This window comes from Camellia sinensis, chromosome 8, assembly GCF_055761805.1.
Source record: "Camellia sinensis isolate YWXY chromosome 8, ASM5576180v1, whole genome shotgun sequence".
Taxonomy (NCBI): domain Eukaryota; kingdom Viridiplantae; phylum Streptophyta; class Magnoliopsida; order Ericales; family Theaceae; genus Camellia; species Camellia sinensis.
The window spans coordinates 126,406,506-126,422,072 of record NC_138968.1 but is presented as its reverse complement, the minus strand read 5'-3'; the positions used below and the strand labels follow the sequence as shown (position 1 = coordinate 126,422,072).

The 15,567-nt window shown below is 35.5% G+C and overlaps 1 protein-coding gene across 1 annotated transcript; it reads right to left on the bottom strand.

Moving 5' to 3' along the window:
* Positions 1 to 1,464: 1,464 nt before the first annotated feature.
* LOC114301302 (uncharacterized) lies at positions 1,465 to 14,490 on the bottom strand. The gene is made up of 8 exons (XM_028246261.2): positions 14,277 to 14,490; positions 9,200 to 9,327; positions 3,633 to 3,836; positions 3,461 to 3,553; positions 3,268 to 3,363; positions 2,681 to 3,151; positions 1,809 to 2,048; positions 1,465 to 1,713 (listed from the first exon to the last, which is right to left on the bottom strand). The coding sequence occupies exons 1-6, from the start codon at positions 14,377 to 14,379 to the stop codon at positions 2,846 to 2,848; spliced, it is 930 nt and encodes a 309-aa protein (XP_028102062.2). The 5' UTR covers positions 14,380 to 14,490; the 3' UTR covers positions 1,465 to 1,713; positions 1,809 to 2,048; positions 2,681 to 2,845.
* Between the last annotated feature and the right edge of the window lie 1,077 nt (positions 14,491 to 15,567).

The following is a 15,567-nucleotide window of genomic DNA, read 5'->3' as shown; positions in this document are numbered from 1 at the left end:
AATTAATTTTTAACATGTTTAGTATTGTTTATAACATTTTATTACTTGCTCGGGCATAGCAGGGGTTTTACGCTAGTTTTAATTTAATTATTATGATATTTGCAAAAAATAAATTTTGATACACAAATAAATAAATAAATAAATAAGGCAAAATGTGCTTAATTATGCATGGATCAAAATAATTTTTGTATATATTTTTTTTATTTTTTGTCTATCTTATTAATATCTTAATATTAATTTATATTTAATTTTTTTATCTAATATAAAATTATTTATTAAAAAATATTTATATTTAATTTAAATTTTATATACCTATATACCATATGTATGAATAATTTAAAAAGAAGATTGAAGAAAAAATCAATACTCTACATAATTAATTTATGTATTTTCATTTGAATTCAATCACAATATATTTATATTTAATCTTTAAAATTTTTTGTGTAATTCTTTTTATACATATTTTCATTTTCCAAATAAAAATAAAAATAAAAATAAGTAATTAGAATCACTTTTAGTTTTATATTACTAATTGTCTTTCTAATTTAACTATTATTTTTAATATCAAAATGAGTATTTATTTTATTATCTTATAATTTAATATATGTCACATAAAATCATTATATGATAATTATACTTTTATAGCACAATAGAATTAAAATGATCAAAATAAGCAAATAATTTAATTAAATTTACTATATAAAAGTATTCAACTAACACACTACAACATTTTCTTGGTTTAGTGACATTTGAAAGTGCCACAAAACTATTCTTCTAATGACATTTTTTAGTCTTGTAGCATTTTGAACAAGTGCCACTTCTATCGGTGCCACGGTAGATACAAGCGCCACGGTAGATACTTGCAAGTGCCACTACACCATCGTGGCTAAAAATTTTCAATGGCATTTTAATGTCATGGTAGATATTATTTGTGACACTATCAAACGCCATTAAAAAAAGAGTTAGTGACACTTATAAGTGTCATTACACCATCAAGACTAAAACCTTTCAGTGACACTTTAATGTCATGGTAGGCACTATTCGTGACACTATCAAGTGCCATTAAAGAAGACTTGCAATCTAAAAATGCCATGATATGGACTTTTAATGACGCTTATTATGCCACAATTGATATTTATAACACCTTCATAAATGCCACTAAATCCAATTCATTTGTGCCATTAAATAGATATAAATGCCATTAGAACTTATTTTAGTGACACTTTGCAAAGCTAAAATGCCACTTATATATTTTTTTAATTGACACTTTTAAAAGCTACAATTATGCATGCGTAAATACCTATAAAAATTGAATTGATTTTACAAATAATTAAATATTAATTGCAACATCAGATATTAATTTGACATCCATTCATCCTGTAATATTTTCATAATAATAAACAAATATTACCACCATAAGATCATCACATCAAAAATAAAAAAAATTCAAACCACAATCAAGTATTTATTATTGAAATATAAATTTATTTATATTGCAAAAAAAATCCCCTGCCAAAATTATAAAATATTCTACCACACTAACAAAGTTAAAGCAAAAACAATTTAAAAGAAAATTATTCTAACCATAAGTTCTGAAAAGCCATAGTGATATCCATATTCCGGCGAGAAAAATTGTAAAAAATAAAATCAGTTCCCAAATTCTCAACTTCACTTTTATAAATATTCTCGGCTAGCATCCATAACTTGTGAAATCTGCATCCAAAAAAATAAACATATGAAGGTAATTGAAACTATATTAAGTTAATATAAATTTGTTAATGAAATTAGTATTTACGAAAGAAATATACCACAAATGGAGCAGGCCAAGCAGCATGAGCTCCAATAGCTTGTCCAACTGTTTTGACAAGTCCATATGATCGGATCAAGCTCTCATTAGGTTTGATTGGCACTTGAACATGTATCTCCCAATAGTTAGGTCCCAGTTCTTCCCATTCTAATTCTTTAGATGCGTCTGTGCTTTTAAGTACTCCGATTGCAACTGTTTCTGTTGGCCTAATGATACTTTTTAGAACAACTAGATCTCCCACCTGTAAATCAAGATTTAACTACTTAAGTAATTGCATATTTAAAATTAATGAATAATAGTTTAAAAAAACTAGTACAAAGTGTTAGAGTGAAGATGATCACAACTGAAAGTGATATGTATTTCTCTAGTAGATAAGCACGCCAAATACAGTACAACAAATTATATAAAAGTAACAACCGTAAATCTTTAGACCATATCAAACAATAGCTTAAAAATTCAATAACAACCAAAAGCACCAATCAACAACAATCAAAACCATGTCCATTATCAATATCAGGATCCCCTAACCTCAACGATGTAAATCAAATGTAATTGTGAAAAATGACAATCAACTAATTACTTTCAAGCAATATTTTGAGAGAATCAGAAAGAGCCCATGCAGTAATAAATGATGGAGAGATGTCTTGTTAAAGCTTCAGAAGAAAATTAAATGAAATTTTTTTTTTTTTAAAAAAAAGCACAAACTTCGTCATGTCATGATTTAGACTATGTAGCACATTTTGTCTAGATTTAAATAATGAAATTTATGTTCGCAATATTCATTCCTTGGTTAATTGTAAAATAAGTGTTGCATGCTATTCTAAAATAAAGTTGGAAGTAATGTGATATCTATGATTAGCTCTTAGTAGGTACCTGAGTAAAAGAAGTATCTTGTATCGATGACAAAGACCATGCTTGATGTCGAGTTGCCATGTCGAGAGGAGTAGAAGTTGTTGTGGCCTAACCAAATTTGAACTATTTAATTTTACAAACACACACACATAGATATATGTATGCATATATAAGTGTAGGAAAACATTAATAACTTATAAATTCTATTAAAAAAATTTCCTGATTAGATGTGTTTGTCAAGTTATTCGGAGCATGTTGAACATGGGAAACTTTGGACCCTAGCTCCGAATTTTCAGCTTTCATAACATCCATTGTTGTGTCTTGGTTTGCTTTATGACCAGATGTATCTCTCCATAAATTAGACGGGGAGACACCTAATCCATACATGCGAACTCGTCCATGTTTTTCTTTACTCATCACTTGTCCAAATGCATCATTTGGGCCCTTATTCGATAAATTTGCATTTAAGGTTGTCCTCTCATTCATTTCATCCTATAAGGTTGCAAAAAACATAACTTAATATATACATTTCAATAACTCAACACTATAATGTGGAAATTTTAACTAATCTACAAGTTCAAATGGACATATAATTATTTGGTACATACTATCATTGCTTTTGTTGCCTGAGGGGTTCCAGTCTCCTTTGTATAACATACTTTAAACATGTGAGCACGAGTTGGAGAGTGTCCCAACTTATTTTTCTACAAAAAAATATATTCCAAAATATAAATTATATTATTTCGTCACATTATGTATACCTTATCATATTAAATATACAACATGAAAAGATGAATTAACCTGCTCCTTTCGAACACGTGGAAAACTTTTTATTCCAATAGTATGATTATACTTCCGCTCTGCACGACTTGCTTTGTTCTTATCACTTTTTGCCTAAAATTACAAATGCACAAATTAATGGTGTCCAAACTACAACAAGTAAAATAACATATAATGATCAGATCGAGTATACCTTTACTTCTTCGATGGCCCAAAACTTAATAAGATGTTCCCACTGATCAGCATATACTCTACTATCTCTATAATGCTTTTGTTGGTCAAAACTCAAGTGGTTCTTATAATAATTTTTCTTATTGTTTGCCTTCCAGTCTTTTAACTTCTTACCAGAGCACTTCATAACCCACTTCCTAGCATGACTTGGAAGATCAAACTTTGACTGAAAAGAGAGAGAAAAAGAGCGAGAGAGAGAGAGAAAAGAATACGATGATAAAAAATTAATCTTCCCGCATAAAAAATTAAAAATAAACAAAATTATAAATAGTGTTGTTTTAATCACATTACTCATGTTTACTATTATTCACATGTCATCATCTTTCGCACAATATTGTGTCAATTACCTATACAAGTGCCCATAGGTGATCTTTGTAATGCTCTGGGACTTTATGCCAATTCTTGTAAATGAGTGGTGCATTTTTCCCATCACGCACAATAGTTCCAATGAACGATGATAACTTTGTTGCCAATTTGTCATCAGGTTGGCCAAGTGTAGACACCCCATTTTTGACCGACCTTAAGACTCAGACGTCACCAATTGAGTCGCGGCCGTGAGCCCTGCCCGAACCCTCTTCTGTGCCTTGTCTCGGTTTGCGAACCAGACTCGGTTTTCTCTGTTTCTTTCCCTGAGGGGAGGGAGAGGTCCCGTAGACCATCTCTCAATGTTCGTAGGCTACATTTGGTGGCCGTAGGCCATTTTGCCCATTTCGGAGTCCGGTTCCCGGTTTTCGGAGCCGTCAGGCCGTGTGCCTCGGTTCGGGACCGCTTAACCATCTCCTATTGCTCTGATTTTTGGCATACATCTTATTTCATCCCTTTTGAGGGACACTGGGGGCTAAGAAACCCACTTCGAGGTCGAATACCATTTTCGGTGCTTAACAGCCCATTTTCGGGACCCCGAACTGCGTGTTTTGGCCCCGGAACGTCCGTTTTGCAACGGTTTTCGTTCATTTTTGGCAGGTACCTCTGTTTTATCACAGGGAAGGTCACTGAAGGGTGAGAGGCCAGCAATTGTTGCAGCAACCAGTTATCTCTCTTCCGGAGCCTCCTGGCGCCCGTTTTTCGCACTTCCGGGCTAATGTTGAATACCTTGGAGCTAGTGTTGCCAACTTTCAACCACATATCTGTGATCTACACATCTGAGAGGCCCCTAAAAGTTCATGGCCGGCCATTAAGGTCACCTGACCCTTTTGACCCCTTTCTTCCGGGCTAATGTTGAACCCCTTGGACTTTTTTTCTTGAACTTTGAACCACATATCTGTGATCTACACATCTGAGAGGCCCCTAAAAGTTCATGGCCGGCCAGTAAGTCAACTTGACCCTTTTGACCCCCTCTTTCCGAGCCATTGTTGAACCCCTTGGGCCCACTTTCTTGGAATTTCAACTACATGGTTGTGTTGTACACACATAGGGGTACCTCTCCAATATCTGGCCGGCCAGAAAAGCTCCTTGACCCTTTTGACCCCTAGCCGGCCGGCTAGGGGGTGTGGCCGGCCGGCCACCTCCATCAAAAGTGAGAGGCCGGCCGTGTTCCTCGCACTGTGCACTTTCCAGCTGTTAGGCAATATCCCCCAGATATTTTCTGTATCCGGGGGATATTTTGAGGGGGAGTTTTCCTCTCCATCTCCCCCACCTTTTACACCCCCTTTTGGCCCTTTTAACCAGCTGATGGCCTCCTCTACAAGGGTTAGAAAAATTATCCTTCAAAGCTCCATAGCCATCTCCATCTTCTTCCCTCTCAATTCTCCAAAAAACCCTAACCCCCTAACCATCATTCCTTCTACACCACCAAGCTCTACCACCACCATCTCATTTCCAGCAACAAGGGAGGATTCTTGAAGGCTAAAGAAGCTGCAAATCAACCCAAGAAGCAACAAAAGCTTGGATCTTCAAGGGTAAGTTACACTTTGATCCTTTTGACCCTTTTCCTTGGTCTATTTCTAAGCCTCATTTCTTTTTGGTTTCAAGCTTCGGCCCTAACTGAAAAGGACCATATTTTGAGCTCATCTTCACTTCTCATTAAGGGCTCAACCATGTTTGAGCCCTCCATAATACACTTGCTTCATTGATCATCTTGTATGTCATGATTTTGCATGCTATCTTTGGCCCATGAGCAATCTGTTTTTGAGCATGTTATAAACTGATATAAGGCTTATTTTGAGCCCCTCTTCAACATTGGAGAAGGGCTCAACCTTGTTTGGTGTTTCCATATGTCACTTGTAGTTATATCCCCTATTTGGCCCTATTTTTGCACAAATTAGTAGCCCTCTTTGCTTCTGTTTTTGGACCTTGGTTCGAACTAAAAGTGGTCTTATTTTGGCCTATACTTCATGTTTCATTCACAATTTGTTTCTGTTTGGTGATTATTTTATATACTTCATGTTATAGCACCTTTTGAGCCTCGTTTTGCATCACATTTTTAGCATGTTTGTATACTGATTTGAGGTCTGCCATATACTGTAAATGTTCATATTTTTGGTCCATCTCCAGTGTTGTAGAAGGAAATTTTTCAGTTTGAGTTTTGCTTATACCACTTGCCTCATTACCCCTCTTTTGGCCCCTATTCTTGCATGCTTTTTTTCCCTTACTTATACTTGCTGTTTGGCCATGTTTATAACTGTGAAAGTACATCTTTTGGGACTGTCTAGCTTCTGTCTTTGCATTGCATGTCCATATTGTACATGTTTGGCATAGCTATAGGCCATTTCGGGTGCCTAATGTCGCATTTCGGGACATTTCCTTGCATTTCATGTCATTTCGCTTCATTTCGGGGCTGTTTTCCCCCATATTTTAGTGCTGAAATTCCATTAGTATGCTTGCATATCATTTTTGCCACATTTCATCGCATTTTGCATTGCCTCGGTTTGCGTGCCCGTGTGCACGCATTTCGAGGCACCTCATTTTCTGCCATCGGCATCCTATGTGAGTGTGGCTGAGGCTTACTCATGTTGGTATAAGTCCATATCATGTTCCATATCATTTCATCGCATTTTATCATCGCCTCGGTTTGCGTGCCCGTGTGCACGCATTTCGAGGCACTTCATTTTCTGCCACCGGCATCCGATGTGAGTGTGGCTGAGGTTCACTCATGTTGGTATAAGCCCACTTGTCATTTCCATGTCATTTCATCACATTTTAGCATTGCCTCGGTTTGCGTGCCCGTGTGCACGCATTTCGAGGCACCTCATTTTTATCCGCCGGCATCCGATGTGAGTGTGGCTGAGGTTCACTCATGTTGGTATAAGCCCACTTGTCATTTCCATGTCATTTCATCACATTTTAGCATTGCCTCGGTTTGCGTGCCCGTGTGCACGCATTTCGAGGCACCTCATTTTTATCCGTCGGCATCCTATGTGAGTGTGGCTGAGGCTTACTCATGTTGGTATAAGTCCATATCATGTTCCATATCATTTCATCGCATTTTATCATCGCCTCGGTTTGTGTGCCCGCGCGCACGCATTTCGAGACACATATCATCGCCTCGGTTTGCGTGCCCGCGTGCACGCATTTCGAGACATATCATTTTCTCGGTTTGCGTGCCCGCGTGCACACATTTCGAGACATATCATTTTCTCGATTTGCGTGCCCGTGTGCACGTATTTCGAGGCATCTCATTTTCATAGCATTGAGTATGTTAGGATTGTATCTTAGTTGCATTTCATGCATATCATGCATATTGCATCGTGTCCGGAATAGGAGTTAGCCCGGGCACGGGAAACGAGGTACATTTCGTACTTCGAGTGACGGAATGTGTCTCAATTCCCCAGTCACCGACACTCTGGATTATCCATGATGGAGTTAGGTTTTAGCTGTAGTCTCATGTGCATTCATCCTATATTGAGTTGTGCATTTCGACTCCTCGGCCATCATGTCTCGGTATGCGTGATTGGTGGCACGAGGATCGAGACTTGCATATATCTGTGCAAATACACTGCTATGCCCCTTTCCTGCTCTCTGTTGCAGCAAAACCAGGAATCAGCAACTTTCTGGGACTTGGCACGTTTTTCAAGAATAACAGGTGTAAACAGAGGCTAATTGGGGCATTCCGGTGGATTTCCGCGCAAGACAACCTGGACATGCATCATCCATCAGAAGCAAGGCAGTCCCTGTCTTGCATGCCAGTTTTATTTGCTTTCTTAGTTAATTTGTAAATTAATTAGGAATTTGTACATATTCGGACTGTAATATTTGGACTGTAATATTCTTTTATTTGGGACTGTATATTTATTCGGACCCTCTGCGCGAGGGCCACAACTGTAATAAGTGTGTGTGTGTGTGTTGTATGTTTTCCAACCCCACGTCTTTCTCCCTTTTATTTATCCGCTTTTGATGGTTAGATTAGGGCATGTTTAAATTAGCATACAGTATGACAGCATGTTTGCATCATTCATCTGTATTGCATGCACCGGGCTCGGCGCATCATACTAACTGCATTGTATTTTCAATTCCAAGTTGAATACATGTTAGTTGTAGCATTTCATATGCCATCTTAGAATAGCCGAGCCTGCCATAGTTGCATTTTGCATGTGTTGCATTAGGCATTTCTGTATACTTAGGGTCATGCATGATTTCTAATACAGTTTTTGTTTTGGCTTGGAGTACTCGGTAAGTTCTATACTTTAGCATCCTTGCATGCGTGTGAGTGACTGCCATGAATAGCATGCTTACCATGAGGCTATGTGCTTATGTGAAATATCTGCCTGAATGCCTGTGGGTGAAGGTTGGGTTACTTGAATTGGGACAATTCATCAAATGTTTGTTTTAAGCCCACTAGATAGTGGCAAAACCATCTTTTCCAAAAGCCCACCTGAGGGTGGCAAATCCGTGTCCTAGCCTACCTGTGGGTAGCACCATCAAACCATTTTCAAATAAACAAGCATGAAATGTTTTGTTCCAATTCGGACGACCTAGTCTATATTTGTATGCTGTGCGCATCACATAGTAACCTAGGCTAATAAACCGGAGTAAGAACATGCAATATTTTCAAAAATTGATATCATGGTTAGTAGAGGCCGGTCTTTGACCGGGCGAGCGGGGGTGCTCACGAAGTGACCTTCCCCAATCGTACCCAAGTTCCCGAGCCGAGGCAACTTTGGTGATGACGGACACGTGGCCTTTTGGCACCGAGTCAGGGTTTCCTAAATTTCCCAAAATAAAATATTTAGGTGGCGACTCTGTATCTGGCAAAGCAGTCCATGTTTGGCACTTCTTTCAAAAAAATCTGTTTTCTCAAAACGATTTGCCGGATTTGGACTCTTTGGTTCAGACTTAGAACCGTGACTGAAAAAAGTCGAGTCCGAGCTGTAGCGAGGTCCCCCCGCGGGCTTGTTACACCAAGTTTGTTCCAATTGACTGTTAGGCGCTCATCATCACGAGTACCCCAAATATTACGCATTTGAGTGGGACCTCTAGTTTTCTTTTGTCCACTAGCACCATCTAGTTATAATAAATAAATAAATAATAATACTAATAATAAATTATATACGAAGAAATAATAACATTTTTATAAGGTTTGAACTTGCATACCTGCATTATCATTGGGTTGACTAGAATTTGGTTGTATCTCAGATGGAGTTGACTCACTAAACTCACCAACATTGCCTGAGCGAAACTGAAGATATGGGTCCATAGGCTTTTTGCTTTATGGATGAATCCTAGTATGATTCAAGTAAAATAGACAAATCAAATTGTAAACTTAGAATGATCCAAATAAATTATCTGCAAATGAACAAAATAATTGAAGAAAATTAACAAAAAAAAATTGTGAATTCACCTTTATTGCGTTGTTATCTTGGTAGTGACTAAATGTAACATATAGTGAATAAATATTTTGTACCCACATATGAAAATCACATAGTTAAATTAAAAACGCATTATTCATTCTTCAAACAATCAATTAAATTAACAAAAACAATGATAAAGAAAGAGAACAAAATGAAACTATAGAATTGATTTCAAATATAAATAACTAGCAATGTTCAATAAGTTTAACAGTCATATAAGATCAAATTCTTTCTCATCTCCATCATCATCTCCATCATCATGAACATTGTTGTCTCTCAACACCTGAGAAAGTGGTGCATCTACAATTGCAGCAGACATGTCTGTTCGAACCAAATCAAAATTATTGTCCCCATCACCACTTTGTGTATTGCATACAACACTCTGCAAGTTTGCCTCCACATTGTCCACAGAAGACCCCGCATTCATATCATAAAAATCTCTCGGATTTATCTTGATAGCAACTTGCCAATCTTTGTGTTTCAAGTCTTCTACATACATTACCTGTTCTGCTTGAGAAGCCAATACAAAAGGCTTAGCATCTTTTATTAATCGTGCAAAGTTGACTATTGTGCAATCTTTATCTTGTCTTTTCCCTGATTGTGACACCCATTCACCTTTAAATAACACGACCCTCTTCCCAAACAAATAATCTAACTCAATTATATCTGTTAACACTCCATAAAATGTAACATCTCCAGAGACCGGATTTCCATCTCTACCACTTGCAAAGCTTCGTGTTTTTGCCGTGACAATAATCCCACTATTTTGAGTTTTTCTCTTTCGCTCGATCTCTTTCGTATGGAACCTAAAACCATTTATCAATTATCGCTTATATTTGGTGAAAATTCTATTTGGACCATGAGCCAAACATCTAAGCTCTTCAATTATTTGACTATCCCCTGCATTATGCAATTCCTCAACCTGTTTTCAGACAATTGACGACGTAACTTCTATAAGTGTGGAATGAAATTGAAGTTTAATATCAAATCAAATTTTAAGGAACTTCAAAACACTCCTTACATGTTTATCAAACCATGTTGGAAATGTTTCACTATGAATGCGATCAATGGCCATTTCACGAAGACGTGGATTTTGTATGGCAACAAGTCTACGGTGTTGTCTGTATGCCATATAAAAGATTTGTGAGTGTGTGAAAAAAGTATGTATAATAATAATAATAATAATGATGAAATTGATTACAAATGGCGAGTGTCTTACTCAATAAATTTGTTGACTGTCTCACAATTAAATAGCACATATCGATGTGCCTTTTCTTTTGTGCCATCATCCATTGTGTCTATCACGCCCTTACCTAATGGTCGGCCAGGCATTGAGAAAATAGATAATCCTTCGGTACCATTACCTCCATCATCATAATTTCGAGACATCCGGTTGAACCGTGTCTCAACACCTTCCATATACCTCGAGCAAAATGTCAAGCATTCATTTGCAAGGTATCCTTTTGCCATATTACCCTCCGGTCGACTTTTATTTCGCACATATGACTTTAATCTACTCAAGTACCTATGTTTTGGAAAGTTCAAAAAACAAAATTTTAACTCAAGTTCGATAATAACAAAAGTAAAATATAATAATGATGGTAAAGAAATATGTAATTTAATATAAACTCTACCTCTCAACAGAATACAACCAACGATAATGCACAGGTCCTGCTAATCTAGCCTCAGATGCTAAGTGAACCACCAAATGCACCATAATGTCAAAAAAGTTAGGGGGAAATATTTTTTCAAACTTACAAAGTGTTATCGAAATTTGCCTTTCAAGACGCATAAAGTCTTGTGCCAAACCAACTTTAGAACATAACTCTCGAAAGAAATTACTCAACTCAATCAAAGGTGAAGTTACATGTGAACTCAACATTCCTCGAATTGCTAAAGGGAGTAATTGTTGCATCAAAATATGGCAATCATGACTTTTAAGTCCAAAGATTCTACGTGGCTTTAAGTCGATGCATCGTGAAATATTCGCTGCATAACCATCAGGAACTTTAACAGTCTTCAAAAATTTACAACAAACATCTTTTTCTTGTTTCTTTAATGAGAAACAAAAAGGAGGCAAGATGGTTTTATTTGCTGCATTTTCTTTTGGATGTAGTTCAGGCCTTATACCTTGAAGTTTCAAGTCAAGACGTGCATTTAGATTATCCTTTGTCTTCCCCTCTAAATTCAGTAGTGTTCCAAGCAAGCCCTCACATACATTTTTCTCAATGTGCATCACATCAAGATTGTGACGCACTAAATTATCCTTCCAATATGGTAATTCAAAGAATATGCTTCTTTTCTTCCAATTATATGGTAATTCTGGAGAGTGTGCAGAACAAGAAAAACCCAGCTGCCTCAGCAAAAACCCAGCTACAATTGCACAGCAGATCAACACATGCCCGCTAGCCTACCCAAACACCTCCTAATTTACCTCAGATTAATACTAAAATCCATAACAGATGATTCCCAAAATCACAGGAGCAGAGCAAGACCAGAGCTGGGCAAGAACCAGCACAGAGAAGAACCAGCACAGAAGCAAGAGCAGAACAGAAATTGACCTTCAAGAACCAGCCACAGAGAAGAACCAGACCATGACTGAATAGCCACTAGAGCTAACACCCACCAAATCAACCATCTAACTTACAGAGCAAAACAGAACAACCTTTATGTCTGTTGGTTTTTTGCAAAACATATCAACATATCAAAGTTGATAGATGTTGCAAAAAAGATCAACAGATCCGTAAACATAACATGCATACTCAATTGCAGCCCCTAAAACTATGATATGTTACTTAATTCCTTGCTTATTGCAAATACCACCTACCTCTAGTATCACTACAGCATCCCCAAAACATGCACCACAAAAACAACAATTATACTTCTGCACTAAATAGCAGCAAACAAACCTTGCAGCTTCACCACTACTAACAAACCTTGTGACTGCTAAATATATGTGGAAAGATGTGCACATGCATGTTGTTAGATGATGCTGTTAAAGTTCAAACAGCAAGTTTGCATGTGGGTTTATATCGTGCGTTAAGAATTTTTTTATTCCACTTAATTGCATGGGTTGTGATAGGTTGCAGCCTTTTCTTTGTTTTTTTCTTTTAATTTCTTGCCACTAAACACGGCTATCATGTGACGGAAGACAAGCAAGGGAACATCTATTGACAAGTTTTGGCTAATGGCATAGAGGAAGTACCATTGATCATATGACACATCAGAAAAATGCAATGTAAGAGTGACATTGTGTGAGACAGTGAGATTCAAGATCCTATAAGGTGCAATGAGAGAACAGTGAGAAAGTGAAACACCGGGAATCCAATTATAAGGAGCACGCAATAGGGTAGAGGCAATGAGATTGAAATCAATTGGGATAGAAGCATAACGCTTATCTTGGGGATAGTCACACACAAGAGGCCGTTCGAACCAAGAATATTAGCAACAATATCCGCATTAAACTCAAAACTTTTACCCCTCACATACATCCGAAAAGATGATGAATTATAGAATGAATGTTGCAATAAAAATATCGAACCCAAGACCTAGTCACTATGTCATCAAAATTTAACACAGCATTACCACCCAAACAATCAAACCAATTCCTAATAGGAAGCTCATAAAATGTGTTGGGTTCAATATTTCGTTCTAGTAACACAGTGTGATCAGTGAACTGTGCATTAAACAGATTTTGATGGTCTTTAGAGCGAAAGGAATGTGAATCAAAAGAGCCTTTTGTAGCTGATTGCTTGGTTTTCTTTCCAGAAGAAGATGAAGCCATGAAACAAAATTTCCAAAACTACTGAGATGGACGAGACAAAAAATACAAAAGAAAAAAAGAAAGGAACTAAGAAATTTACCACCTACAAATGATATGGAAGAGACAAATTACTTGGACCACAAACCCTGAACACAAATCAAAGAGAAAGAGAGAGACAAAGGATGCAAAACCTAGGGTTTAAAACAAAAATCAAATCTAAAATAGAAAAAATAGAATTAAAAAAAATGTGCACATTTGTATGATTCTTCCTTTGGTGTCTCTGTGTTTTATGCTTTGAAGGATTCAATTACCTGGTTAGAGTTAATTTTATACAAAAGTTTTTTCGGTTTCTTAGTTTGGCTGGATTTCGTCATTGGAAATTGCAAGGACCAAGGTTTTTTTTTTTTTTTTGGAGGACCAAATAATGATCTCCTTGGCATATATATTCATCTCCACGTGGAAGTTTAGTTTTACATGGCACTCTCAGTGTTGCTCTGTTCTTTCCTTGGAGTATGTTAAATACAAACATCCATTTTAATTTATGTGATCATATGATTGTTAACTTCTATTTTATGAAACAATGACCTCATAACCACATCAGGTTGATTGTCTTAATCAATGTTGGAATTAGCTAAGTACATCTAGATCTTGTGAAGTAGAGCTTAGCATAAAAGGCTCTATGAGATCAGATCATAGTTACAGAACCACATATATATATATATATATATCATGTTTTTTGCAGCTTAATCAACATATACTACAACAATCTGACATTATCAAAAATAATTTCCAATTATTCATGAGCTCGTCCAACATTTCAACTAATTAACAGCATAACCAATAAACATAAATATTAAATAAAACTCACTGAAGCATTTAAACAAACACTTGCAAGACATTAAATAAAATCACAACATAAATATAATAATAGTAAATTAAAACTAACCGTTTTCAGATTGTATAAAGTTTTATGCCTAAAACAAGAAAATCATAAACAAGTGAGAAAGATAGAGGTATTGTGTGTGTCTGATGAGGGTGAGAAAGAGAGAAAGAATACCTAATGAACTCTGATCGTAGAAGATGAAAACACAGCAAGTTTGTGGTGTAGATGGTAGATAAGGATTGAATGAAAGACAAAGAATGATAAAAACTTGCTTCATATTTTGGCTCCTGCGATTTTGACCCGCCAAAATCAAATTTGGTTCACTAAGTTCAGGAAAATCAAACTTCCCCTTGCCTCTATCTCGATCGCCTCTGCGGATTTTGCTTCATCAGATATGGCTTTATGACATTTTTGTAAAATATGTCACCAAATATTCTTTTTGTGACATTTTTTTAAGAAATGCCACTATAATAGTGTCACTAAAATGTGTTTTTGCTGTAGTGACACTTTTAGAGAACAATAATGCCAAGATTATTAAAATAAATAATTTAAATTTAAATTTAAATTTTATTTTAAATTAAAATTAATATTTTTCTTTTGTAACACATATCATAATATAAAAGTTAATATTATTCTTTTGTAACACATATCATTACATTAATTAAAGTTAATTCCATTGTGATTTTATGTTATGCATCATATTTCTAGAAGTGATTTACTTACATGCGTAGTTCAATTTGATATTGATTGATTAAAATAATGGAACTCAATACTTCTTTCGTTAAGTTTTTAGAAGATAAATTGGCAAATATCAAATGATAAATAGTGTGGATTATTATTTTAAAGAATAATGATTCATCAAAAATGATTGTGCATATTTAAGACACATATTGATGTTTTTTGAATAATTTTTAAATAAAAATTTTGAATTTAAAATGTGTCACCTATGCTATATATATATATATGTATGTATGATAATTAATCAAAATCCTTTTCAGAACATAAATTATTAAGATTATAGAGATTTTGTACTTGATTTCCTTTGAAAATACTGTTTATGATTTGAATTTATAATTTTTTATACATTAATATGAGTAACTCTTACAATCTTGCTAATATAAGCATAAACCCTACCTTTGAGTAAACCCACTTTAAGCACTTTTCTGTATAATAAAATACTTAAATATTGTCATATAAAAATATTATAATAGATCATAATAAAACACTACTTAAAACATATATAATTAAAGACCCGATGCACCACTTCTTTTTTTCCCCCCCCTTTTCTTCTTGAGAATATGAAAAACATTTATACTATTAAGAAACAAGAACATACACTTTAGACATAATTAAAAACATAAGAAATTAGTAAAGACCTTTTCGATTAATAACCATAACACTTTCTATATTATAAAATTTTCTAATGTTTTTATTTTTTTTAGAAAAAAATATTTTGATACAAGTG

What these genes read in the sequence shown, in the direction of transcription:
- LOC114301302 (XM_028246261.2), bottom strand. Translation starts at nt 14,379, where the DNA reads ATGAAGCAAGTTTTTATCATTCTTTGTCTTTCATTCAATCCTTATCTA. An exon ending in TCAACCCAATGATAATGCAG is followed by an intron (nt 3,837 to 9,199) that starts GTATGCAAGTTC and finishes CTCTCTTTTCAG; the next exon opens with TCAAAGTTTGATCTTCCAAG. An exon ending in AGGCAACAAAAGCAATGATA is followed by an intron (nt 3,152 to 3,267) that starts GTATGTACCAAA and finishes GCAACCTTATAG; the next exon opens with GATGAAATGAATGAGAGGAC.